Source organism: Trichomycterus rosablanca, chromosome 12, assembly GCF_030014385.1.
Source record: "Trichomycterus rosablanca isolate fTriRos1 chromosome 12, fTriRos1.hap1, whole genome shotgun sequence".
Classification (NCBI taxonomy): Eukaryota; Metazoa; Chordata; class Actinopteri; order Siluriformes; family Trichomycteridae; genus Trichomycterus; species Trichomycterus rosablanca.
The window spans coordinates 17367230-17394954 of record NC_085999.1 but is presented as its reverse complement, the minus strand read 5'-3'; the positions used below and the strand labels follow the sequence as shown (position 1 = coordinate 17394954).

The window sequence follows — 27725 nt, the reverse complement described above, 5'->3', positions numbered from 1 at the left end:
CCCATTATATATATACTGTCACACAGATGATGTGTCAACGAAACGCTTGATTGACTTTCTAACGAGTTTGTGTTTTACTTTTTAATTATATTATATATTTAAGTTTTTAATTATATGCACATTTACAATATAACAGATTATATTCCTAATGGAACAACACACGGTTATAATTTTAATAACATCTGGAAAAAAATTAGCTAAGGTAAGCAGTGGTTATGATTTTTTTTTTTGCTGTGTTTGGGATTTTGGCCGCTGTGCCGTGATTTATCGCGTGCTTTTGTTTTGCAATGAAAACAAAAAGTATCAGTTTAAGCTTTTAACTGGTACCTTCTTGTTACGGAAATTACATTCACTTGCACAATGACTAAGGCGGTAAAGGCACTAACTGAAACGGCAAAATACAGTTGCTAATCTGTTTTGCGTATATTATATTGACTCGTGACTTGAATCAGACTCTAGTCTATAGACTCGTGACTTGACTCGGACTCTAGCCTAAAGACTCGTGACTTGACTCGTATTTTGTGACTTGTGAACATCTCTGGTTCAGGGTAGCAGTTGATTTTATATGCTGATTTCTGCTCACAGCTCCTAATAACACGTGTGATGAGAATGCCTTCAGATGCCTGAACAAGGCCTGCATCCCCAAAAGCTTCGTGTGTGACCATGATAATGACTGTGGAGATGGATCAGATGAGTCAGTTGAGTGCAGTGAGTGCATTTACTTTTATTACTTTGCTGTTTATGTGCAAGTGGAAATACAGAGGTCTCTCATTTCAGTAAATATCAGATAAACCCATTTATTCATTCATTCATACATTCATTCATTGTCTGTTTTACCACCACTTTATCCAGGTTAGGGTCACGGTGGGTCTGATTCATTAGGACAAGTTACCATCTAAAGTTTTGATTTGTATTAAACCAGGGTATAAGTAAACTTTAAATGAATTAATTGAATATGGTGAAGTGTGTTTCATCTAATTTGACCTTTCAGCTAATTGGTAAGCTTTTAGCTAACTGTGTGGGAAGTTTAATTCTGTCATTAGGCTGCAAAAATTATGAAAATATTTTAGACAAAGTTGTTGCTTTGTTTGCATAATTAAATACATGATTTATTCTGAATTAAGTGTTTAGTGTACCTGTAGTTGATTGGTAAATTAAAAGTGAAAGGGCATGGCGTTGGTGGAAGATCATTAACAATCTGTCATTGTGCTTGGCCATTACACTGGAATGTTAATTACTGTAGTTGCCAGAGCAACTATTTTGTATTAAATGTTTGGAGAGAAGAATATAATTTGAATTCCAACTTGGATCTGCTGCTAATAGTTATGTTATGTTTGGTTGCCACCACCAGAAAAAACACTTTAAAAGTACTAGTTTGGAAAAAAGCTCTGTTTCTGCACTCTACTGGATCATGTACAACTGCTGTTTTATGGACTTATGTCAGATCCTGTAAAATGTAAAGTCAGGTTCCTCTCAAGGTTTCTTCCCGTATGTTAAGGGAGTTTTTCCTTGCCACTGTCGCCCTCGGCTTGCTCAACAGGGGTTTTTGGTCTGTTGGTTCTGGATTCTGTTGCTTTGAGGCAATGTCCATTGTAAAAAGTGCTATAAGTGCTTGAATTTCTGAAACATTTGGTACTTTTGCATCATTAACTCTTGCACCCTTAAGACTTACATCTTTGTCTTTAATCTTTTGTCATTTATGATTTTGTTTGGTGTTTTTAACATTGTAAACCATCGTCATTAACACATTATCATAACACATAAAACCTTGGATGAAAATTTGATTAATAAATTAATAAATGTGGAACCAAAATGTGGATAAATATGGAACCAGATATGTGTACAAAACATTCTTGAGTGTGTTGATGCATTTAATAAAGGTTTCTACATCCTTGTTTTAAAATCATAATTACAAATCATCTGCACATGAACATACGCATGTATTCTAATATGACTATACACATTTTTTTCTAAATTTATATGATACAAAACATGCAATAAGAATGTCATTTTTAAGAATTAGTTATGGTAAAACAATTCCAAAAGATTTTTAGTAACTAATACTGTATTGTAGAGAACTCAATACATATGTGTGTAAAAGTTAAGACTGGTATTGTTTAAATTGTTATAGGAGCTTCAGAGTCTACAAGCTATTTTAATGTACAGAGAAAATGGTACAATCAGTAATTGTCTCCAAATGCTTTAAATTTACACCAACCAGGCATAACATTGTGACCACTGACAGGTAAAGTGAATAACACTGATTATCTCTTCATCACAACACCTGTTAGTGGGTGGGATATATTAGGCAGCAAGTGAACATTTGATCCTCAAAGTTGATGTGTTAAAAGCAGGAAAAAATGTGCAAGCGTAAGGATTTGAGCGAGTTTGTCAAGGGCCAAGTAGTGATGGCTAGACGACTGGGTCAGAGCATCTCTATAACTGCAGCTCTTGTGGAGTGTTCCCGGTCTGCAGTGGTCAGTATCTATCAAAAGTGGTCCAAGGAAGGAACAGTGGTAAACCGGCGCAGGGGAGCGATGGATGGCCCGTGTGGTCCAATCCAACAGATGAGCCGAAAGCGCCAACAATGGGCACATGAGCTTCAGAACTAGACCATGGAGCAATGGAAGATGGTGGCCTGGTCTACTGAATCACGTTTTCTTTTACATCACGTGGATGGCCGGGTGTGTGTGCGTCATTTACTTGGGGAACACATGGCACCAGTATCCACTAGGAAGAAGAAGGCAAGCTAGCGGAGGCAGTGTGATGCTTGGGGCAATGTTCTGCTGGGAAACCTTGGGTCCTGCCATCCATGTGGATGTTACTTTGACTCGTGCCACCTACCTAAGCATTGTTGCAGACCATGTACACCCTTTCATGGAAACGGTATTCCCGGATGGCTGATGTGGCCTCTTTCAGCAGGATAATGCGCCCTGCCACAAATGCCACAAAAAATGGTTCAGGAATGGTTTGAGGAGCACAACAACGAGTTTGAGGTGTTGACTTGGCCTCCAAATTTCCCAGATCTTAATCCAATCGAGCATCTGTGGGATGTGCTGGACAAACAAGTCCAATCCATGAAGGTCCCACTTCGCAACTTCCCGGAGTTAAAAGATTTGCTGCTAACATCTTGGTGCCAGATACCACAGCACACCTTCGGGTCAGGGTCAGGGCTGTTTTGGCAGCAAAAGGGGGACCAACACAATATTAGAAAGGTGGTCATAATGTTATGCCTGATTGGTGTGTGTGTGTGTGTGTGTGTGTGTGTTTGTGTATATATATATAATAGTACAGAAATATTTTCCTGCAGTGATGGCAATGATAGTACATGTCGGCATGCTAACAGTATTGTGTCTCCTGCAGTGTACCGCACGTGTGGACCAGATGAGTTCCGCTGCGCCGATGGCCGCTGCCTGCTTAGTGCGCAGTGGGAGTGTGATGGTTACCCTGACTGCCCGGACCACTCGGATGAGCTCCCCCACAATCTTAAATGCCTGGCAGCTGGTAAAGTGCTGATGAAACCTCTTTGACTGATGGACATAAGTGTTTATAGCACATCTAAAGGGAAAACAAATGGCAGCGGGGAACAGCATGCATAAAAGCTAGGGCTTGAAGTGAAAAAGGCTGACCTGAGGGATGGCATGTTTTTGGCTGAATGCACCCAGGATCTGTAAAAAGCCTTTGAGCTTGGTGCCACTTGTGGAATGCTTGAAATAGCATTTGCTCTTTGCTGTTTTCCAGCTTTTATGGCAACGTTTGTAGCATCAAGGTAGTAAACATTGTTTTGACAATTTGGTCCAAAAGCATATTTCAGTAAGGTTTGTGTCTTTTCATCTTTTTACAGAGAGTCTCTGCAATAGCTCGTTTTTCATGTGCACCAATGGTCGATGTATTTCTGAAACAAGCCTGTGTGACCAGAAAGATGACTGTGGGGACCGCTCAGATGAGAAAAACTGCAATGTGAATGAATGCCTCAATCGACGTGTCAGTGGCTGTACACAGGACTGCCAGGATTTACTTGTAGGATATAAGGTTGGTGAATATTTATATTAATAGACAGTAATTATTCTTTAAGTTTATTAGCCACCACTGTGGTCTGGTGAAATACATGGATGATTGGCACAGTTTGAATATTTACTGCACCAGAAAAGAATAAAGAAAATAAAAGAATGAAAGGAATAGAGTGGTCGTCTAGTCCTATTACAAATGACTATGATAACTGAGATGAGCACTATTGAAGCACTATTAGTATTATTTAACACTTCATTAATATCAGTATCATTTTTGTAGTATTATTAATATATACACCAATCAGCCGTAACATTTAAACCACCTCCTTGTTTCTACACTCACTGTCCATTTTATCAGCTCCATTTACCATATAGAAGCACTTTGTAGTTCTACAATTACTGACTGTAGTCCATCTATTTCTCTACATACTATTTTAGCCCCCTTTCACTCTGTTCTTCAATGGTCAGGACCCCCACAGGACCACCACAGAGTAGGTATTATTTGGGTGGTGGATCATTCTCAGCACTGCAGTGACACTGACATGGTGGTGGTGTGTTAGTGTGTGTTGTGCTGGTATGAGTGGATCAGACACAGCAGCACTGCTGGAGTTTTTAAATACTGTGTCCACTCACTGTCCACTCTATTAGACACTCCTACCTAGTTGGTCCGCCTTGTAGATGTAAAGTCAGAGGCCCACAGGCCGCTGTTGTCTGGATATTTTTGGTTGGTGGACTATTGTTAGTCTAACAGTGACAGTGAGGTGTTTAAAACTCCAGTAGCGCTGCTGTGTCTTATCCACTCATACCAGCACAACACACACTAACACACCACCACCATGTCAGTGTCACTGCAGCGCTGAGAATGATCCACCACCCAAATAATACCTACTCTGTAGTGGTTCTTTGGGGGTCCTGACCATTGAATAACAGCATGAAAGGGGGCTAACAAAGCATGCAGAGAAACAGATGGACTACACTCAGTCACTGTAGTCAGTCATTTTTTTGCACTGGGGCCCATGAGCTCCTAGTTATGCCACTGATCCTTATTATTATTATTATTATTATTATTATTATTATTAGTAGTAGTAGTAGTAGTAGTAGTAGTCATAGTAGTAGTAGTAGTAGTAGTAGTATTCAAAGTATAGTGCACAACACGCTGCTGTTAGATTCAAGCTTTTTCAACAACCAAAGCAAGTGGCTTACAGTAGCATTTTAAATTCACTTAAATGCACCCTAAGAGAAAACAACAAAAAGCAATGTTGGTATAAAGTAGCCCTGTAATGGCACAGTTTAAATGGTGGCACCAAAGTGATCATAATTGATTTGTTGAAAATGGATAGCTTACAGGCAAAACCATTTCAATTACTTATTTATTATTTTTCACCTGTGTGGGTATTCCACCCAAACAATAATAGAAAAGACTGTGTTGACATTTATAAATGCTCTACCAGTCTTTCCTGCAGTTGAACCTGCATTAACACCTATGGTTTTATGGTTTTAAGAGCTTGTGTGCATGCAGATGGTTATGATGCCTCCAAACACAAACCCCAACAGTTGGTAATGCCTATGGACTGCTGTTCCATAAGTTTGTAACTTCCAGACAATGCTCCCAATGGTAACTCTGGAAATGTTTAAGGACTTGGAAATCATCTTATACTCATTGACATTTTGGTGCAAAATAATATTAATAATAATAATAATAATAATAATCTACTTCTTCTTCCTCAGCCTTTCTCCCATTCGGTTGCGGGGTCGGCTCTTGGCGGATCATGATCCGCATTGATTTGGCACAATTTTTACGCCGGATACCCTTCCTGACACAACCCTCCCTATTTTATCCGGGCTTGGGACCAGCACTACGATGCACTGGTTTGTGCATTTAGCGGCTAGGTACATAGGTATCTAGGTATCTATTTTTTCCAATTAGCCTGGTGGCATGTTTTTGGACTGTGGGAGGAAACCGGAGCACCCGGAGGAAACCCACGCGGACACGGGGAGAACATGCAAACTCCGCACAGAAAGGACCCGTACCGCCCCACCTGGGGATCGAACCCAGGACCTTCTTGCTGTGAGGCGACAGTGCTACCCACTAAGCCACTGTGCCGCCCCTATAATAATAATAATAATACAAAAATAATACTAGTATTACCGAAGTGTTGAATAACAGCAGAAACAACCTAAGGGTCAAGTTTCCAACTTTAGACTGTCAGTATGTTTTAAAATCAGCAATATTATGCAGGGGTGAAGTACTTGTGACAGTGTTAACAAAATATCCTGCTACTCATTCAGTTCCTTTGTTCATTTGCTGTAACCTCAACTGACATACTGACAAGACGTTGATTAAAGCCTAATCTAGCTCTGCAGACAAGTTTAAAGTTTTTTTCCTTTGGGGGTTGAATATTTCAGCTTGCAAGTGTAATACTCTGCTGGAGCTTATCCCAGCTTTTCCATGGGCGCAAGGCACACAGTAACATCCTGGACGAGGCACCAGTTCATTGCAGGGCACACACACATACACACACCCATTCACCTTTAGGGCAATTCCAGGAAACTGGAGCTCCCAGAGGAAACCCACGCAGACACGGGGAGAACATGCAAACACTGCACAGAAAGGACTTGGACCACCTCGCCTGTGGATCAAACCAGGACCTTGCTGTGAGGCGACAGTGCTACCCCCCGAGCCACCGTGCCGTGTCAAAAATTATACTAATATTACTTAAGTGTTGAATAATAGCTGAGGCAACCTAAGGGTCGAGTTCCCAATGGTTTAATCATGTTGTAACCCAACTTTAGGTCATACAGACTGTCAGTATGTTTTAAGATCAGCCATATTATGCAGGGGTGAAGTAATTGTGTGACACTGTTAACAAAATACCCTGCTACTCCTTCAAGTTCATTGGCTGTCAGTTGATGCTAATTGAACCATAATCTAGCTCTGCAGACAAGTTTAAAGTTAAAAATCATATTTTTTTTCCTTATGGGGTTGAATATTACAAGTGTATTACTCAGGTTGACTTCTAAGGTTTGCGTTAAATCCAAAGACCTGTTTAAGATTTGCTGCTGATTTTAAATGCTAAATCCTCTGCATATCAGTATATAGATACACTGATAAAGCAAAACATTTGGGCCACCACCCAAAAATGTGCCGGTTTCGTAACCATTGTGCATATCACAGTCCGGGATATATTCATTGCTATAACAAGAAGCAATTTTTCTTTGAAATAGGCCTAAATGTGGCACCAAATTGATCCTAATTGAATTGTTGAAATTGGATAGCTCAAAGGCAAAACCGTTTGAATGACTTTTTATTATTTTTCATCTGTGTGTGTGTAGTGTAAGTGCTGGCCGGGATTCCGCCTGAAGAATGATGGGAAAAGCTGTGTTGACATTGATGAATGCTCCACCAGTCTTCCCTGCAGTCAAACCTGCGTTAACACCTATGGATCTTACAAGTGCTTGTGTGTAGATGGTTATGAAGCATCCAAACACAACCCCAACAGTTGCAGGTCTCTCTCAGGTAATTATAGCTATTTCATATTACATGTGATATATGTCTTACTTAATTTAAATTTCTAGTTTTTATTGTTTCTAAAGAGATATTTGTGAAGTAAATGATATAAGACCTAATCAGACTGGTCGGTTCGAAACTCAGCTCTGCCATCCGTCTGGGCTGGGCGACTACACGAATAACGATTGGCTTGTTGTTCATACAGGGAGGGAGAAGTCGGATAGGGACCTTATAACTGATGCAATTACAAACTCTGCTGGCTGGTTGATGGTGTCTGCATCGAGTTGAGTGATAATGCGTTGATCAGTGTGTGGCTCTCCATACACAAGGCTGATCTGCATATGAACTCGCCTCGTGCAGGTGAAAAGATGCAGTCGGCTACAGCACACATGTCGGAGGGGGCTCGTGACGGTCTTTCTCTTCTCAATCAGGGGTGGGGGTCAGCACCAGTAGAGAGGAAGAATAACGCAATTGTGTAACAATTGGAAGCGCTAAAAATCGGGAGAAAATTAAAAAAAAAAAAAAAAAACATTTAAGACCTTTCAGTATGACTCTTTCTTCCTTTACACAGCTGAAGAGCCGTTTCTTATTCTCGCTGATCATCATGAAATTAGAAAACTAAGTGTTGATGGGTCCAATTACACTTTGCTAAAACAGGTAAGCATTTCTCTTACCATAGCATTTCCTCCTTATAGCTCATCAGAACTGGCGGTTAAAATACCCAGGCAGATGTAATCTGTCTGACAAAATGTGCTACTATAAATCACTGTGGTGATTCACAGAACAGGACATGAAATAGAACTGTTAAACGCTTAATAGGGTCCCAATTAAGAGCCATGGTGATGTGATTGTGATAACAACACGCTGCCAGTTGCTGGCCCTCTCCTTTGAAAAGACTAATTGAAGTCATTAAATGGTGCATTTTCTTTGTGGAGCTTCACATTAATTGAGTGAAAACAAATTGTCATGGCATGCCTGCGAGGCAGCAACACCTCCATGCCACAATGTTGATTTATTTCTGTTTTTGTCGCCACTCTGTGGTCCTCAGAAACAGAAGAACTATATTAGGAAATAAATAATTTTATTTTAATATACAACCTTAAATCAGAAAAAGTAGGGACTGTATGGAAAATGCAAATAAAATAAAAATGCGGTGTTCCTTACATTTATTTTGACTTTTATTTGATTGCAGGCAGTTTCAACCTGAGATATTTCATCTTTTGTCTGCTCAACTTCATTTCATTTGTTAATATACCTCCATTCCTGCATTTCAGGCCTGCAACACATTCCAAAAGAGGTTGGGATGGGGACAGTTTAGTGCTAGTAATGAGGTGAAAAAACTAAATAATGATGTGATTCCAAACAGGTGATGTCAACAGGTGATTGTAATCATGGTTTGGTACAAAAGCAGCATCCAAGAAAGTCTGAGTCTTTGATGAGCAAATATGATCAGAGGATCTCCAGTTTGTCAACAAATGCATGAGAAAATGATTGAAATGTTTAAAAACAGTGTACCTCAAAGAAAGATTGAAAGGGATTTGCATATTTCTCCCTCTACAGTGCATAATATCATTAAACCATTCAAGGAATCGGGAGGAATTTCAGTGCGTAAAGGCCAAAGGCGCAAGCTTAAGCTGAACACCCGTGATGTTTGATCCCTCAGACGGCACTGCATCAAGAACCGCCACTCAACAATAGCTGATATAACCACATGGGTGAGGGATTACTTTGGCAAACCTTTGTCAAGCACTACAATACAGAGTTACATGCACAAATGCCACTTAAAACTTTACTGTGCAAAAAAGAAGCCTTATGTTAACCATGTCCAGAAGCAGCGTCGACTTCTCCGAACTCTGAGGCATCTAGGATGGACCATCACACAGTGGATACATGTATTGTGGTCAGATGAATCAGCATTCCAAGTCTTTTTTTTTTTTTTCAAAAGGATGCTGTGTGATTCGGACCAAAGACGAAAAAGACCATCCAGACTGTTATCAACAATAAGTTTAAAAGCCAGGGTCTGTCATGGTATGGGGTTGTGTCAGTGCCCTTGGCAAAGGTCATTTACACTTCTGTGATGGCAGCATTAATGCATAAAAGTACATTGAGATCTATGAACAACATATGCTGCCTTCAAGACGTCATCTTTTCCAGGGACGTCCATGCATTTTTCAACAAGACGATGCAAAACCACCTGCTGCACACATTACAAAGGCATGGCTGCAGAGGAAGAGGGTACGGGTACTGGACTAGCCTGCCTGCAGTCCTGACCTGTCCCCAATAGAGAATGTTTGGAGAATTTTAATACGAAGAATGTGACAATGACGACCCCGTACTGTTTGCAGGAAGAATGGGACAAAATAAAAGCTGAAACACTAAATCACTTGGTATCCTCGGTGCCAAAACGTCTTAAGTGTGGTGAAAAGGAATGGCAACATTACAAAGTGGTAAATGCTTTACTGTCCCAACTTTTTTTGGAATGTGTTGCAGGCCTGAAATGCAGGAATGGATGTTTATTAATAAATGAAACGTTAAGCAGATAAAACATGAAATATCTCAGGTTTATCCAGTCTGCAATGAAATTCTGTGTTTTTATTTTTATTTAGTTATTATTTGCATTTTCCAATTGATATTTTCCAAATAAGTTTTGCAACTTCTTTGTTTTAAAGCAAGCAATAACATTAGGATTGTGTCGAAGTGACCTTAATGTTTATTAAAATGTATTAGTATTGTTGAGGCGCAACATATTGTAAGACTTCATAATTCCAGGTTCTGCATAGTGCAGCTACAATGACTATATAATTGCCTATTCAATTATTTAAGATAATCATCATTTTCTGAGATGTCTGCTTAAAGCGATGTCCATAAAAACGTGATTTGTTGAGTGTGGTGTGAAGGAACTCCAGTGACCTGCACAGAGCCTTGACCTCAACCCCACCGAAGAGCTATGGGATTAATTAAAGTGTTGAGTGCAAGCCAGGCTTCTCGTCTAACATCACTCCATATTAATGCTCAAACCTGGCATGTGCAGAAAATGCTTATCATTAGCCCCTGATTACTTCAGTTTGGTCCTGAGTATCCACTCATACCAGCACAACACACTTTAACACACTGCCACCATGTGAGTGTCACTGCAGTGCTGAGAATGATCCACCACCCAAATAATACCTACTCTGTGGTGGCCCTGACCATTGAGGAACAGGTTGAAAGCAGGCTAAAAAGGTATGTAGAGAAACAGATGGACTACAGTCAGTAATTGTAGAACTACAAAGTGCTCCTATGTGGTAAGTGGAGCTGATAAAATGGACCGTATGTGTAGAAACAAGGAGCTGGTATATAGTGTATATACTGTATCATCTTTACTACATTTGTTATTTTGATCTAATTATAAAACCCACAATGTCTGTCAAAACCTGGCCTGAGTTCATCTTGGTGTGAATCCCAGAGGTCTCTTTGTGACTTCTGGGAGAGTCTTGATGATCTAATGAAGGTGTCAGGCCTGCTTTCGCTCGTCATCACCGCTGTCGCCCGATCTTAGCGTCCACGCTCAGGTGAGCACTGGGGGTGCCGGTGAATGGCGACCTGCCTCCGCTGACTGACAGATTACTGATTTCAACATGACAGTAACGGATGTAGCCGAGCATATTGTTGGAAGGGTTTGCTTCAGCACATTCCTCATTCATCCTCAGGCATGTATTGCACAACCTGCCCTTTCAAAATCAATGCGTCGATTAGATATCAAAGGAATAGTATACACACTGCGTTTCTCATCTACATCGCTGCCAGATTCACTCAGAGAGACAGGGAGAAAAGTGCACATGAAGTGGCTAATAAAGCTCTGCAGCTAATTGAGTAACAGAACAAAGCTGCACGTCTTGCTCTTTTGTGTATCTGACGTGCTGTGCTTTTTGATATCGATCGGTTGCTGACTAAATGCCAGACATCTTTGATTTATGACTGCTGAAAAATAGCTTCAAACTTTTTTTTTCCTCTTTACTTTTGAAAGGGTCTTAACAGCATCATTAGCTTGGATTTTGACTACAGAAAGGAGTTCATCTACTGGGTAGACTCAAGTAGACCCAGTGGCCGAAGGATTAACAGGATACGGTTAAATGGCAGTGATCTTAAGGTAGGGTTATTCCCTTCTTTATTCCTAATGAAACGTTTCTTTACAGTTTAAAACCAGGGGTGTCAAACTCATTTGCAAAGGGCCGATTGTAAGGTATCCTGCTGTGATTGCAGTCTGCCTTTTAAGTCTTGGACAATTTGTTGTTTTTCTTGGAGGCTACATTCTGTGTTTGGTGTCAAAATGCCAAATTTATACTGTATATCTATAATGTATGTCTACATTTATATTGTACTCCTTTACCACAGACACGGCCTCATAACACAAGAGACGTACCGGTTTCTCTTCTTGAATCATAAACTTGTGTTCACTTTCCCATCTTTTATTAAATTACCTCCTTCTGCTTGAATTTTCTCTTCTTGTACATTTTGGGATTATTTGTAAATATTTCTCAGCATCACTTGTTGGAAATGCTGATGTGGAAACTTGATGTGGCCACTATGCAGGTCACAAAATCGGCATGCATTGTGGGAGATGTAGTTTATGTACGATTTTACAGTGTATTTTAAGACAATCATACGTCTTTTAAGCATTTGTGGGCCACATATACAGTAGACCCTTGAGTAACGAACGGTTTACCATACAAACATATCGGGTTACGAAATGTTACCAAAATTCGCAAAACACCCTCTCTCTCTCTCTCTCTCTCTCTCTCTCTCTCTCTCTCTCTCTCTCAATTCAATTCAATTCAATTCAATTCAATTTGCTTTATTGACATGACAAATTTACATATTTGTATTGTCAAAGCTTACATTAGTATATATAAATATTTGAAAAAAAGAACAAGTATATACATAGAAAAAAAATGGTAATAAAATATTCATTATGTATAATAATATTATTATAGTATAGTATGTCTCTCTCTCTCTCTCTCTCTCTCTCTATATATATATATATATATATATATATATATATATATATATATATATATATATAAAATTCAATATTAAAATGTCCCCAAAGAATGTGCAGAGAATGCTTAGTGGTGAGAAAATGAACAAATCTATTACTATTTGTTGTTGTATAATTACTGCCAGTAGCTGTCATTGTGTATCAGACAGAGGGGACAGTGAGTGAGAGAGAAGAAGGAATTCGGCTCAGTAAAGTATTCTTTCTCTTGTGCAATTACTCCTACAAAATACAACACTACTGAAATAAAGAAGGAAATAATAGAGAAATATGAGAGTTATTGTTGTCTCTGGTAAATACATTTTATAAAAAAAAAAGAAGGAAATATATTATGGTGTATGGTACAGCACACGTACTGTACTGAAATGTGGTGTTTTATGTACAGTACAGTACTACTGTGTATTGTTGTTTATTATTGTTTATTACAGTAATGTCTATTCTATAATTTAAGATTTAAGGGCAAATATACTTGTATTTATAAAAAAAAGAGCATTTAAGACATTAGAAAGGTTAGATAAGGGGGTGGTTTGGGAGGTCTGGCACGGATTAATTCTATTTACATTATTTCTCATGGGAAAAATAGGTTTAACTTATAAACATATTGACTTAAGAACAGCCCTTCGGAACCAATTAAATTCGTAAGTCAAGGGTCCACTGTAATGACGTGGCAGGCCAGATTTGTCCCGCAGGCCTTGAGTTTGACACGTTGGTTTAAAACTATCTGGTTATTTATTAATGCATTCATTTGTACCTTCATTTAATACAAATTACATGTTTCAGTAAAAGTTGAGAATAAATATTATTGGCAGTATTGTTTGATGGTTCATTAAGACTATTAGAGGTTACACTTAAACTTACCTCACAACCAGCTGTACTTGAATATAAACTAGCATTGTCTGTATGTTTATATGTCTGATGAATATACACTTTATGTAAAAAAATGTGACAATATTAATCTACTACATGCATTTATTTATGTTTATTTCTTTGTATCAAGGGCCACGTATCAATACCCACACCTTACGTGAGCATAATAATTAATAACTACAAGATATTGGTTTTTGAGGCTTCTCAGAACTTAAATAATCTAATAATGCCAAATTAATTAACTAGCTGAACTTAAATTAACTGTCTGAAAACCTAGTGAGCTCTCTACATAGATAGCATTTTACGTCATCCTACACACTCCCACAGAGAAGGCTGTTCGAATTCTTAGATACATTAAATTGCTGCCTACTGAGGTGCCTTAATTCTAAGCAATAATCTGACCGAATAACAAGGGAGCATCCAAAGTGGTGAAGGCAATCCCAGCATTTAGTCATTAGCTGGCATGCTAGTGGGTTGTGTCGCCTCAGCCCATTGGTTTTAATAGTCTAAGGCTAACTTCACCGAAATCACTGTCTAAGTAGTGAGTGTAAATAATCTGCTTAATGACTTTGATGTCTTATTAGAATCCTCTCAGGAGCGACACGGTGGCTCAGTGGGTAGCACTGTCGCCTCACAGCAAGAAGGTCCTGTGTTCGATCCCCAGGTGGAGCGGTCCGGATCATTTCTGTGTGGAGTTTGCATGTTCTCCCCGTGTCTGTATGGGTTTCCGTTGGGAGCTCTGGTTTCCTGCCACAGTCCAAAGACACGCAAGTGAGGTGAATTAGAGATACAAAATTGTCCATGACTGTGTTCGATATAACCTTGTGTCATGAGTAACTACTGTGTAAAACATGACGCTAAAATCCTAATAAACAAACAAACTTTTCAAATGTAATTAAATTCTCATTGAGTTTTAATTTGTATAAAGGTGCACAAGTACAATTTATTTGCAAATTTGGTGACAATTTAACTGTTTTCAGTACATGGAGGGAGATGTTAGCTGGCGTGCTAGTGGCTTGTGTTACCTCAGCCCATTGGTTTTAATGGTCTAAGGCTAACTTCACTGCAATCACTGTCTAATTAATGACTCTAAATAATCTGCCTCATGAGTTAGATGTCTTACTAGAATCCTCTCTACTTAGGCAGCTGCATAGGTAGGCAGTAAGTAGCAAGGCAGCTCACTATGTTTTCAGACAGACTCGTTGTGTTGTTTCGTTAATTAGTTCCTAAATACTTTAATCATCTTTTATGCTTTTTGATTGAATAGAAGCACAGTTATCTTAAGTCTGGCTGCTTTCTAACCAGGCAGCTTTCTAGTTAATTTACTGATACATATGGTGGGAAACACAACACATAATTTGTCACCCTGTGTTAAATTCACGGTGACATTTAGGGTGAATTTAGCTACTAAGGCTCATGTGTGAAATTAAATTATAATTAAAATTACTGCAGCATGTGCATGAAAAATACATTTTTAAAAATGCTTTAGGGTCATGTCAGGTTTTAATTGGCTCTAAGGCTATCTGTAAATTATCATACTATATTGCGTGTCAACATAGTTAAGACAGCATTAGTAATTAAACATTTAAATTATACATAATTTTAGTACCCACTGAGGTTTAGGATACAGCCCGACTTGATGGATGGATGGGTAAGTAGGTGAATGAATGAATATATGTATGAATAGGTAGGTAGGTGGATGGATGGATGGGTAAGTAGGTGAATGAATGAATACATGTATGGATAGGTAGGTGGATGAATGGATGGATGGATGGGTAAGTAGGTGAATGATTGAATATATGTATGAATAGGTAGGTGGATGAATGGATGGATGGATGGGTAAATAGGTGAATGAATGAATACATGTATGGATAGGTAGGTGGATGAATGGATGGATGGATGGGTAAGTAGGTGAATGATTGAATATATGTATGAATAGGTAGGTGGATGAATGGATGGATGGATGGGTAAGTAGGTGAATGAATATATGTATGAATAGGTAGGTAGGTGGATGGATGGATGGATGGGTTGTTGTTTAAAACTGAAAAAGGTCTGAGTGAGCATATCCATGCATAGTCGAATAAGCTGACTACTTGCTTTTTGAAACCGTAAAACTGTAAATTAACAATGATAATTCATATAAATAAAACATTGATCTATCTGTACAGTTTGTAGAACTGTAGAACGATTCATCTTGTACAAACACTTACAGACAAAGTCACACAGCTGTGATTGTAAATGCTTACTCCAACCTTGTAGGGTGTGTGTGTGGGGGGGGGGGGGGGTCATAAGGACCACAGGGCTGTGTCTCAGATAGAACTGCATGTGATGCCCCTGCTGAGCCATGCTTTTCTCCATCTCGTTAGTTTTAGTGCCGGGCCAAAAACCTCATTTGGATCCATTAGAACCAGCGCCCCTCACTCGTTCTGATTTATCTCTTCCTTTCAGCATGAGCTAAAGCCATCTCCAAGCCATTAGGATTTGGGAAAATAATTAGAGCACTGAAAATGATTACACTATGACTGTATGTTTAGCCTTTCAGCAAAAACAGATTTTAGTCCTTGCCAACAGTTTTCTGTGGTATGATTTACAAGAGAATTGTCTTTACACTTCTGTAAAGATCTACAGGATAGTGAAAAAATATTTAAGATGGTCAAAAGTATGTAGACACCTCACAATGAGCTTGTTGGACATCCTATTCCAAAACTATAGTCTTTAATGTAGAGATTCTCCCTTTCCCTTTGCAACTATAACAACCTCCACTGTTATTCAAAGGCTTTCCACAGGAATTAGTCTTAATAGCATTTTTGAAGTCTGGCACAGACGTTTGATGAGAAAAGTCAGCTTCTACATTTCAATCTATTAAAGTCGGGGCTTTTTAGGCCACTACAGTCCATTCTTATCATACCCTGTGGATGAATTGTCAGGATGCCCAGTTTAATTTATACAGGATATTGGGGCTGCAGATTTCCATACCAGCTAAACACTAGTACAACTACTTTAATCCACTTTAATTAAATGACTGATCAGTGCCTGGTTGGTATGAAAACATGTAGCTAGATTTGACACTCCTGCTCTACAGTAATAAGGGGACTCAAGCATTGCTAGCAAAATGGTCCATACAACATAACAGAACAATCAGCTGCCTTTCAGTGTAGGTGTGAGGCATTCCATTTTCTTGGTGTGTGCTACACATACACTAGTCCTTCACAGCACCTATGGTCTATGCATTTTCTGCAGGAATATAAATGAAGAAATGGATGGATGGGTGGATGGGTGGGTAAGTATGTGGATGGATGGATGGATGGATGGATGGATGGATGGATGGATGGATAGAGTTAGGTAAGTGTATGGATGGATGGATGGATAGACGGATGGATGGATAGGTATAGATAGGTAGGAGGATATACGGATGGATGGACGTATGGGTGGATGGATGGATAAATAGTTAAGTAGGTGAATGAAAGGATAGATGTATAGATAGGTAGGTAGATTGATGGATGGATGAATACAGTGGGGCCAAAAAGTATTTAGTCAGCCACTGATTGTGCAAGTTCTCCTACTTAGAAAGATGAGCGAGGTCTGTAATTTTCATCATAGGTACACTTCAACTATGAGAGACAAAATGAGAAAAAGAAATCCAGGAAATCACATTGTAGGAATTTTAAAGAATTTATTTGTAAAATGTGGTGGAAAATAAGTTTTTGGTCACCCACAAACAAGCAAGATTTCTGGCTCTCACAGACCTGTAACTTCTTCTTTAAGAAGCTCTTCTGTCCTCCACTCGTTACCTGTATTAATGGCACCTGTTTGACCTCGTTATCTGTATAAAAGACACCTGTCCACAGCCTCAAACAGTCAGACTCCAAACTCAACCATGGCCAAGACCAAAGAGCTGTCGAAGGACACCAGGAAGAAAATTGTAGACCTGCACCAGGCTGGGAAGAGTCAATCTACAATAGGCAAGCAGGTTGGTGTGAATAAATCAACTGTGGGAGCAATTGTAAGAAAATGGAAGACATACAAGACCATTGATAATCTCCCTCGATCTGGGGCCCCATGCAAGATCTCATCCCGTGGGGTCAAAATGATCATGAGAACGGTGAGCAAAAATCCCAGAACTACACGGAGGGACCTGATGAATGACCTGCAGAGAGCTGGGACCAAAGTAACAAAGGCTACCATCAGTAACACACTATGCCGAGAGGGACTCAAATCCTGCAGTGCCATGCGTGTCCCCCTGCTTAAGCCAGTACATGTCCAGGCCCGTCTGAAGTTTGCCAGAGAGCATATGGATGATCCAGAAGAGGATTGGGAGAATATCATGTGGTCAGATGAAACCAAAATGGAACTTTTTAGTAAAAAATCAACTCGTCGTGTTTGGAGGAAGAAGAATGCTGAGTTGCATCCCAAGAACACCATACCTACTGTGAAGCATGGGGGTGGAAACATCATGCTTTGGGGCTGTTTTTCTGCAAAGGGGACAGGACGACTGATCCGTGTTAAGGGAAGAATGAACGCGGCCATGTATCGTGAGATTTTAAGCCAAAACCTCCTTCCATCAGTGAGAGCATTGAAGATGGAACGTGGCTGGGTCTTCCAGCATGACAATGATCCCAAACACACCACTCGGGGCAAGGAGTGGCTCCGTAAAAAGCATTTCAAGGTCCTGGAGTGGCCTAGCCAGTCTCCAGACCTCAACCCCAGAGAAAATTTGTGGAGGGAGTTGAAAGTCCGTGTTGCCCAGCGACAGCCCCAGAACATCACTGCTCTAGAGGAGATCTGCATGGAGGAATGGGCCAAAATACCAGCTACAGTGTGTGCAAACCTGGTGAAGACTTACAGGAAACGTTTGACCTCTGTCATTGCCAATAAAGGTTATGTTACAAAGTATTGAGTTGAACTTTTGTTATTGACCAAATACTTATTTTCCACCATAATTTACAAATAAATTCTTTAAAAATCCTACAATGTGATTTCCTGGATTTTTTTTTTCTCATTTTGTCTCTCATAGTTGAAGTGTACCTATGATGAAAATTACAGACCTCTCTCATCTTTCTAAGTAGGAGAACTTGCACAATCAGTGGCTGACTAAATACTTTTTGGCCCCACTGTAGATGGATGGATAAGTAGGTAAATGAAATGATAGATGTATGGATAGGTAGGTAGGTGGATGGATGGATGGTAAGTAAGTGGATAAATGGATGTATGTATAGATAGGTACAGTGTATCACAAAAGTGAGTACACCCCTCACATTTCTGCAAATATTTTATTATATCTTTTCATGGGACAACACTATAGAAATAAAACTTGGATATAACTTAGAGTAGTCAGTGTACAACTTGTATAGCAGTGTAGATTTACTGTCTTCTGAAAATAACTCAACACACAGCCATTAATGTCTAAATGGCTGGCAACATAAGTGAGTACACCCCACAGTGAACATGTCCAAATTGTGCTCAAAGTGTCAATATTTTGTGTGACCACCATTATTATCCAGCACTGCCTTAACCCTCCTGGGCATGGAATTCACCAGAGCTGCACAGGTTGCTACTGGAATCCTCTTCCACTCCTCCATGATGACATCACGGAGCTGGTGGATGTTAGACACCTTGAACTCCTCCACCTTCCACTTGAGGATGCGCCACAGGTGCTCAATTGGGTTTAGTCCATCACCTTTACCTTCAGCTTCCTCAGCAAGGCAGTTGTCATCTTGGAGGTTGTTTGGGGTCGTTATCCTGTTGGAAAACTGCCATGAGGCCCAGTTTTCGAAGGGAGGGGATCATGCTCTGTTTCAGAATGTCACAGTACATGTTGGAATTCATGTTTCCCTCAATGAACTGCAGCTCCCCAGTGCCAGCAACACTCATGCAGCCCAAGACCATGATGCTACCACCACCATGCTTGACTGTAGGCAAGATACAGTTGTCTTGGTACTTCTCACCAGGGCGCCGCCACACATGCTGGACACCATCTGAGCCAAACAAGTTTATCTTGGTCTCATCAGACCACAGGGCATTCCAGTAATCCATGTTCTTGGACTGCTTGTCTTCAGCAAACTGTTTGCGGGCTTTCTTGTGCGTCAGCTTCCTTCTGGGATGACGACCATGCAGACCGAGTTGATGCAGTGTGCGGCGTATGGTCTGAGCACTGACAGTCTGACCTCCCACGTCTTCAACCTCTGCAGCAATGCTGGCAGCACTCATGTGTCTATTTTTTAAATCCAACCTCTGGATATGACGCCGAACACGTGGACTCAACTTCTTTGGTCGACCCTGGCGAAGCCTGTTCCGAGTGGAACCTGTCCTGGAAAACCGCTGTATGACCTTGGCCACCATGCTGTAGCTCAGTTTCAGGGTGTTAGCAATCTTCTTATAGCCCAGGCCATCTTTGTGGAGAGCAACAATTCTATTTCTCACATCCTTAGAGAGTTCTTTGCCATGAGGTGCCATGTTGAATATCCAGTGGCCAGTATGAGAGAATTGTACCCAAAACACCAAATTTAACAGCCCTGCTCCCCATTTACACCTGGGACCTTGACACATGACACCAGGGAGGGACAACGACACATTTGGGCACAATTTGGACATGTTCACTGTGGGGTGTACTCACTTATGTTGCCAGCTATTTAGACATTAATGGCTGTGTGTTGAGTTATTTTCAGAAGACAGTAAATCTACACTGCTATACAAGCTGTACACTGACTACTCTAAATTATATCCAAGTTTCATGTCTATAGTGTTGTCCCATGAAAAGATATAATGAAATATTTGCAGAAATGTGAGGGGTGTACTCACTTTTGTGATACACTGTAAGTAGGTGAATGAAAGGATAGATGTATGGATAGGTAGGTAGGTAGGTGGATGGATGGACATTCTACAGAGCCCTGTGGGATTTAGCTTGCTTAATTGTATCATACAGTACTCCTGTCTGACAGCATCTGCACTTTCTTTAGTCATTTCATTTCAATCACACTAATGATTCCATAAAAAGTCTATGATTAAGCCTATTGTGGTAGAAGTCCAGGAGGTGTAACCAGATAAATATCAAGAATAGTGCTACACTAATCCTTCAGCAAAAGCAGAATTAGATCTGTGGAGCTCATCATTACTGTTTTAAAAGACAGATGAAACAGTAGGGTGTTTGACATTTTACATGGTTTGCAAGGTAAAAGGGAGTGAATAATTTATCCTTATAAGCTCTGACCTTTATAACCTGAAAGAACCTTTATAAGTCCAGTTCGCGTTTGCTGAATGTTTTTAGTCTATAATAAGCTTTTTTTCCCTTTTTTTTCTTCAAGAAAACCTATGGCCATTTCTAAACTAGCTTCCCTGCTTTGATCTTTATAATTCATAAATATAAAAATTCATTAATGACCCTGGGTGTACAACACTTTCTTTGTGCTGCTCATGTTATACTGGCTGCCTTTGGTAATGGCTTTGGTGCAATAAAATAAGAAAGAAAATGCAATAGAAGGGTGGGCCAGAGACTTCAGACTCGACGTTTCAAATGACTCGGACCCGACTCGTGACTTGCAAAAAAATGACTCGTGCACAACAAGAGTCCCTAGCGTCAGCATGTGTTATTCTGATCATGTCATTTTCTGCTCTTTAATAAAGCTCCAGCCATTTTAACCCGCAACACACGCAATGGGTAAATGTTCCAGCCAGCTTCCGGCATAGCGATGAAGCGTCACTCCCTACCTTTGGAATCTCACTTAAAATGGTGGAATGTACCCTATGTAGTGCACTTCACTGAAACAGCTTGTGTGAATGAAACGCTCCTACAGAATTGGCGCTAATAATTGAAAGAACGCTTTCTGAACCAATCAGACCTTCTGATTGTAATTTTTAGTAAGAAATGCTGTTATTTGTATTTATTTAGTTTGCAGCGTCACACAGATGATGTGTCAATGAAACGCTTGATTGGCTTTCTAACGAGTTCGTGTTTTACTTCACAACCAGGAAAAGTTTGGAGATTTTTAATTATAAGCACATTTACAAAATAACGGATTATATTCCTAATGGGAAAACACCGTTATGAATATAATATCATCTGGAAGTACAGAAGTTAAGGTAAGCAGTGGTTATCGATTTTTTGCTGTGTTTGGGATTTTGGCCGCTGTGCCGTGATTTATTGCGTGCTTTTGTTTTGTAATGAAAACAAAACGTATCAGTTTAAGCTTTTAATTGATACCTAGGAAAGTAAAGGCGGTAAGTAAAATGGCAAAATACAGTCACTAATCTGTTGGTTTTTTATCTGAACTTACATATTATTTGTTTATTTCTACGCTACATTTCCAATATATGTTTTGTGTAGATTATATTGACTCGTGACTTGACTCGGACTCTAGCCTAAAGACTCGTGACTTGACTCGGACTCTAGCCTAAAGACTCGTGACTTGACTCGGACTCTAGCCTAAATACTCGTGACTTGACTCGGACTCTAGCCTAAAGTCTCGTGACTTGACTCGGACTCTAGCCTAAAGTCTCGTGACTTGTCTCGGACTCTAGCCTAAAGTCTCGTGACTGGACTCGGACTCTAGCCTAAAGACTCGTGACTTGACTCGGACTCTAGCCTAAAGACTCGTGACTTGACTCGGACTCGTATTTTGTGACTTGTAAACATCTCTGGTGTGGGGTAATGTTAGTGCTGATACGAACCATGCTAATATCTTATTCCATTACATTTCAAATTGTTGAAACTATATATTATAATTTGATATTTAGCAGATCATCTAAGATTATATATCATGTAGGGAATATATCTGTGTATGTGTGGGTGTATATTGCTGTTATTCCATGTGCTATATACAGGGTGGAAATGAAGAAAAAAGTCATGTTTAATCAGCATAAATACTACACGCAGAGAAAATGTTTCACACATTTCAGCTTTTTTCTGTTGATATATTCAAATGTTGACATTTTACTTTAGTTAACCTTCTATTTCCATGGAAGTCAGAACTTTAAATCAATGTCTCACAAACTCACCAGAAACCCATAAGCTTTTCCTTCTCACCACGAATATTAATATGTAATTTCTTCCACAAAAGTCGTAAAGGCATTGCTCAGAAAATTTAGAGGTAATGAAACAGACTTGTAAATTGGTCCAGCTATACATCACCATCTTTCCTTTGCCCCATCCCTAATAATTCATGTTCCTCCTGGTTTATGCAATTACGCTGATTCTCTGGTTTTGCACTAAATGCCCTGTATGTTCTTCTAGGTTTGAAAAAAAAACCTCATGCAACCTAGTTATTGTTTGTTATTAAACATTATATTATATTTTATTATATATACAACCCCAAATCAGCAAATGTTGGGATAGTATGGAAAATGCAAATGAAATAAAAATGCAGTGTTCCTTACATTAACTTTGACTTTTATTTGAGTGCAGACAGTTTGAACCCAAGACATTTCATGGTTTCTCTGCTCACCTTCATTTCATTTGTTAATATACCTCCATTCCTGCATTTCAGGCCTGCAACACAGTCCAAAAAAAAGGAGCAATTTAGGGCTAGTAATGAGGTGAAAAAAACTAAATAATTATGTGATTCCAAACAGGTGATGTCAACAGGTGATTGTAATCATGGTTTGGTCTTTGATGAGTGAAGATGATCAGAGGATCTCCAGTTTGTCTACAAATGTGTGAGAACATGATTGAAATGTTTAAAAACAATGTACCTGAAGGAAAGATTGGAAGGGATTTGCATATTTCTCCCTCTACAGTGCATAATATCATTAAACGATTCAAGGAATTGATCCCTCAGATGGCGCTGCATCAAGAACCGCCACTCAATAGGAAATGGGTGAGGGATTACTTTGTGCAAACCTTTGTCAATCACTACAATACAGAGTTACATGCACAAATGCCACTTAAAACTTTACTGTGCAAAAAAGAAACCTTATGTTAACCATGTCCAGAAGCGGCGTCAACTTCTCTGAGCTTGGAGGCATCTAGGATGGACCATCACACAGTGAAACCGTGTATTGTGGTCAGATGAATCAGCATTTCAGGTCTTTTTTTTTTTTTTTAGAAAATGGACCTGTGTGCTTTGGACCAAAGACGAAAAAGACCATCCAGACTGTTATTAGCAACAAAAGCCAGGGTCTGTCATGGTATGGGGCGACGTCAGTGCCCCCAAAGGTCATTTACACTTCTGTGATGGCAGCATTAATGCAGAAAACTACATTGAGATCTTAGAGCAACATATGCTGCCTTCAACATGTCATCTTTTCCAGGGACGTCCATGCATTTTTCAACAAGACAATGCAAAACCACATGCTGCACACATTACAAAGGCATGACTGCAGAAGAAGAGGGTACGTGTACTGGACTGGCCTGCCTGCAGTCCTGATCTGTCCACAATAGAGAATGAGTGGAGAATTTTGAAATGAAAAATGTGACAATGATGACCCCGTACTGTTGCACATCTGAAACACTAAATCACTTGGTATCCTCGGTGCCAAAACGTCTTTTAAGTGTGGTGGAAAGGAATGGCAAAATTACAAAGTGATTATTGCTTTACTGCCCCAACTATTTTGGAATGTGTTGCAGGCCTGAAATGCAGGAATTTTAATTATTAATTATTAATTATTTATTTATTAATTATTAATAAATATCTCAGATTCATCCTGTCTGCAGTCAAATAAAAGTCAGTAAATATAAAAAAACTCTTTTTTATTATTTGCATTTTCCATGCTGTCCCAACTTTTTTTTTGATTTGGGGTTGTGTATATATATTACATAATGCCAAACTTAACTATTTTTCTTTAACCCTAGTTGCTTAGACTGAAATTTGAGTCTAATGAGTCTTATGTATATACTGTATTTAAATGTCCTCTGCTAGGTTGTTCACAGAACAGCTGTTCCCAGTACTCTGGCTGTTGACTGGATTGGGAAGAACTTGTACTGGTGTGACATAGAAAGGAAGACGTTGGAAGTATCCAAATCCAATGGCCTTTATCCCACAGTCTTACTCAGCTCTGGTCTAAGGAATCCAACAGATCTGGCACTTGATGCCCAATTAGGGTACTGATCCAACACCATTTTTTTGTAGTTGATATATTAACTTTAATAATGTATTTATTCTGAGTTTGGGGACACTATTATGTTCAGGTATGTGTTCTGGATTGACTGCTGTGACAACCCACATGTGGGCCGTGTTGGCATGGATGGACAAGGCCAGATGGTGATTGTGGACAAGGAGATCTACAGCCCATCTGCACTCACCATTGATTACACCACCAAGAGGATCTACTGGGCTGATGACAGTCACATCCTTTTTGCCAACATAGACGGCACTCAAAGGCACAAAGGTAGGGGGATATGCCTTTCTGTTCCAGTGTTTTCTTCAGCTGGGGTAAATATTTGATTAAAAAAATGCTGCTTAGGGATGAGCTCTTTTGAATTTAGCACTATTGTAAGTTTAAATTCTTCCTAGTCACTGTATCAGCATAGATCATTACAATAACACAGCAAAACACTTTATAATATTTGTATTCTGCATTTATTGGTTGGGAAATATGATTTAATTTGGTGCTATATTCCATCTTAGTCTATGTCTTGCCCTGTGTTTGCACGTTAGTGCATGTGTGCATTTTTACATGGTATCATGTACACCTGTCTAAAATGTAATGGAGATAAAACACTTAGTATAATGTAGACAACTGTATGACTTTGGTATGTTTAGACACCTTCAATTATTTATGATTATTATCATAATAACAGCAACACCTCCGGCTGGGCTGGGCGGCTACATGAACAACGACTGGCTGTTGTTCATACAGGGAGGAAAAAGCCGGATAGGGAGCTCATAACTGATGCAGTTACTACCTCTACTGGCTGATTGATGCCATCTGCACAGAGTTGCGATCAGGGTGTGGCTCTCCGTGCACAAAACTGATCCGCATATGTACTCGCCTCGTGCAGGTGAAAAGATGCAGTAGGCTACTGCACACGTGTTGGAGGGGGCGTGTGTCAATTTGCTTTCCTCAATTGGGGCGGGGGTCAGCACCAGTAGAGAGGAAGCATAATGCAATTGGGTAAAAATTGGACACTCTAAAAAAAAAACGAGAGAAAAGAGGGGAAAAGCAGCACCTTTAAACTTAAGATTGTAATTACAAGAATACAATAAAATTGTCACTTAGGAGGCGCAGCGGTAAAATACACCAGCACACCAGAGCTGGGATTTTGAATACATTGTATTGAACCTCAGCTCTGCCATCCGGCTGGGCTGAATGGCCACGTGAACAAGTATTGGCTGTTGTTCAGGGATGGGATTAGCCGGACCAGGGTTCCTCATAACTGGTGCAATTATGACCTCTGCTGGCAGATTGATGGCATCTGCACAGGGTTGGGGAATAATGCTGATCAGGGTGTGGCTCTCCGTACACAAAGCTGATCCGCATATGAACTCGCCTCGTGCAGGTGAAAAGAGACAGTCGGTACTGCTCACGTGTCAGAGGGGGTGTGTGTTAGTTGCGAAGCTCCTCAGTCAGCAGTGGAGGGTTGTATCGGTAGAGGTAAAGCGTAACACAACCAGGGTAATTGTATACGACTAGATTAAGGGAGAAAAAGGTGACTATTACTGTTATTATTATTTAATATTTTGTCTTTAATACATTACTTTGGGGAACTAATCCCAGAACAGATAAAAGCACACAGAGTATAATTAAAATATATATTTCCATAAAATCAGCAATGACCAACAATGCAGGCAGTCAGACATTTAGTAGTGATAAAAATGGATAACATATTAAATGTTAGTACACCTGTTTGATTTTATGATCTCATCAACAAATATATATATATTTCTAGACCCCTATGCCAGTGCTGAGAATGTAGGTAGAGAAGGCTTATAGTACTTGTGCCGTGTTAATGTGTTTTGGCCTGGTGTCTGAGAAGAATGGTGCCCTATAATATGTCATTAGCTGACTTGAATTGTCCATCAGCAAAGTCATTTGGGTTGGCTATGTCATCAAATGAGTCTGCTTGTCCTGAGATTGCTGAAGAACTCTTATGACTCGGTTTGCACAGATTCAAGTGGATATTGCGCTGGAGGTAATCTCTGGCATCAGTCGACCATGGCTTTAGTTACGTCTGCTTTTCTGCAGACCGCAGACAAAGCCTAATGATAGAATTTGTGAGAATGTTTTCAGTACAGATTGCATTGAAGAAAAGCCGTGGCATCTAAAACATTGAATTGTATTGTATTGGAAGACTGAATGGGATTAGAACTGAATCAGCCAGAAATAAAGCAGAAAACATGACAACAAGCTTTTGATCAGAGATCCAGGATAAATGTGCGGTATGCAACTCTCATGGTTGTGAGATCAATATACAGAGAACACCTTTGTTTGTCATATATACATATACAGACGTACAGTACAACTAAATTCTTTCTTCACTTATCCCAGCTCGTTTTGAAAGCTGGGGTCAGAGCGCAGGGTCAGCCATCGTACGACGCCCCTGAAGCCGAGAGGGTTAAGGGCCTTGCTCAAGGGCCCAACAGTGGCTGCATGCCAGAGCTGAGATTCGAACTCTGAACCTTTGGCTTGATAGCTTAAAGCTCTATCCACTATGCTGACCCCGTTCTGTCATTTTACGTGGCCTAACACTTCGTGACTGAGTTGCTGTCGTTCCCAGTTGCTTCCACTTTGTTATAATACCACTGACAGTTGACTGTGGAATATTTAGTAGCGAGGAAATTTCACGACTGGACTTGTTGCACAGGTGGCATCCTATCACGCTACCAAGCTGGAATTCACTGAGCTCCTGAGAGCGACCCATTCTTTCACAAATGTTTGTAGAAACAGTCTGCATGCCTAGGTGCTTGGTTTTACACACCTGTGGCAGTGATGGAAGTGATTGGAACACCTGAATTCAATTATTTGGATAGGCGAGTGAATACTTTTGGCAATATAGTGTATGCTGTTACAATATCTGACACAAAACATAATAGAGTTAGTAAGTTTCCTGTACATTTTAGAAAGACGGAGGAATTACTGACGCACACAGACCTTCTTTTTCATCAGCCTGTGACAGATCATTAAGGAGAGCTCTAATGCGTACAGGGTATCATGCTGTTGTCTGTGTATTACCCCACCACTCAGGCCAGCAACTTGATCAGAAGGCATCACCGTTGCAGGGGCATGAAGGTGACCCCCAATTCAGCCTTTCCTTTCTTAGACACAGCCAGTTGTGTCTGTAAAGCTCTTGACTGATGACTCTGCTAGGACTAAAACCTGGGTCACAAGCGACTATGGGCTAACATAAAACCTAAATGCTCCTGAGTGTGGATTC

The 27725-nt window shown here is 39.9% G+C and overlaps 1 protein-coding gene across 1 annotated transcript in view; it reads left to right on the top strand.

The window, feature by feature from the left end:
* lrp1bb (low density lipoprotein receptor-related protein 1Bb) overlaps window positions 1-27725 on the top strand; it is a 488452-nt gene that overhangs the window by 351173 nt on the left and 109554 nt on the right. Inside the window, exons 53-60 of the mRNA XM_063005338.1 lie at window positions 586-708; window positions 3364-3504; window positions 3845-4032; window positions 7344-7527; window positions 8090-8175; window positions 11525-11647; window positions 24271-24452; window positions 24540-24739. Coding sequence (XP_062861408.1) covers window positions 586-708; window positions 3364-3504; window positions 3845-4032; window positions 7344-7527; window positions 8090-8175; window positions 11525-11647; window positions 24271-24452; window positions 24540-24739 — 1227 coding nt within the window. The remainder of the gene's footprint in view (window positions 1-585; window positions 709-3363; window positions 3505-3844; window positions 4033-7343; window positions 7528-8089; window positions 8176-11524; window positions 11648-24270; window positions 24453-24539; window positions 24740-27725) is intronic.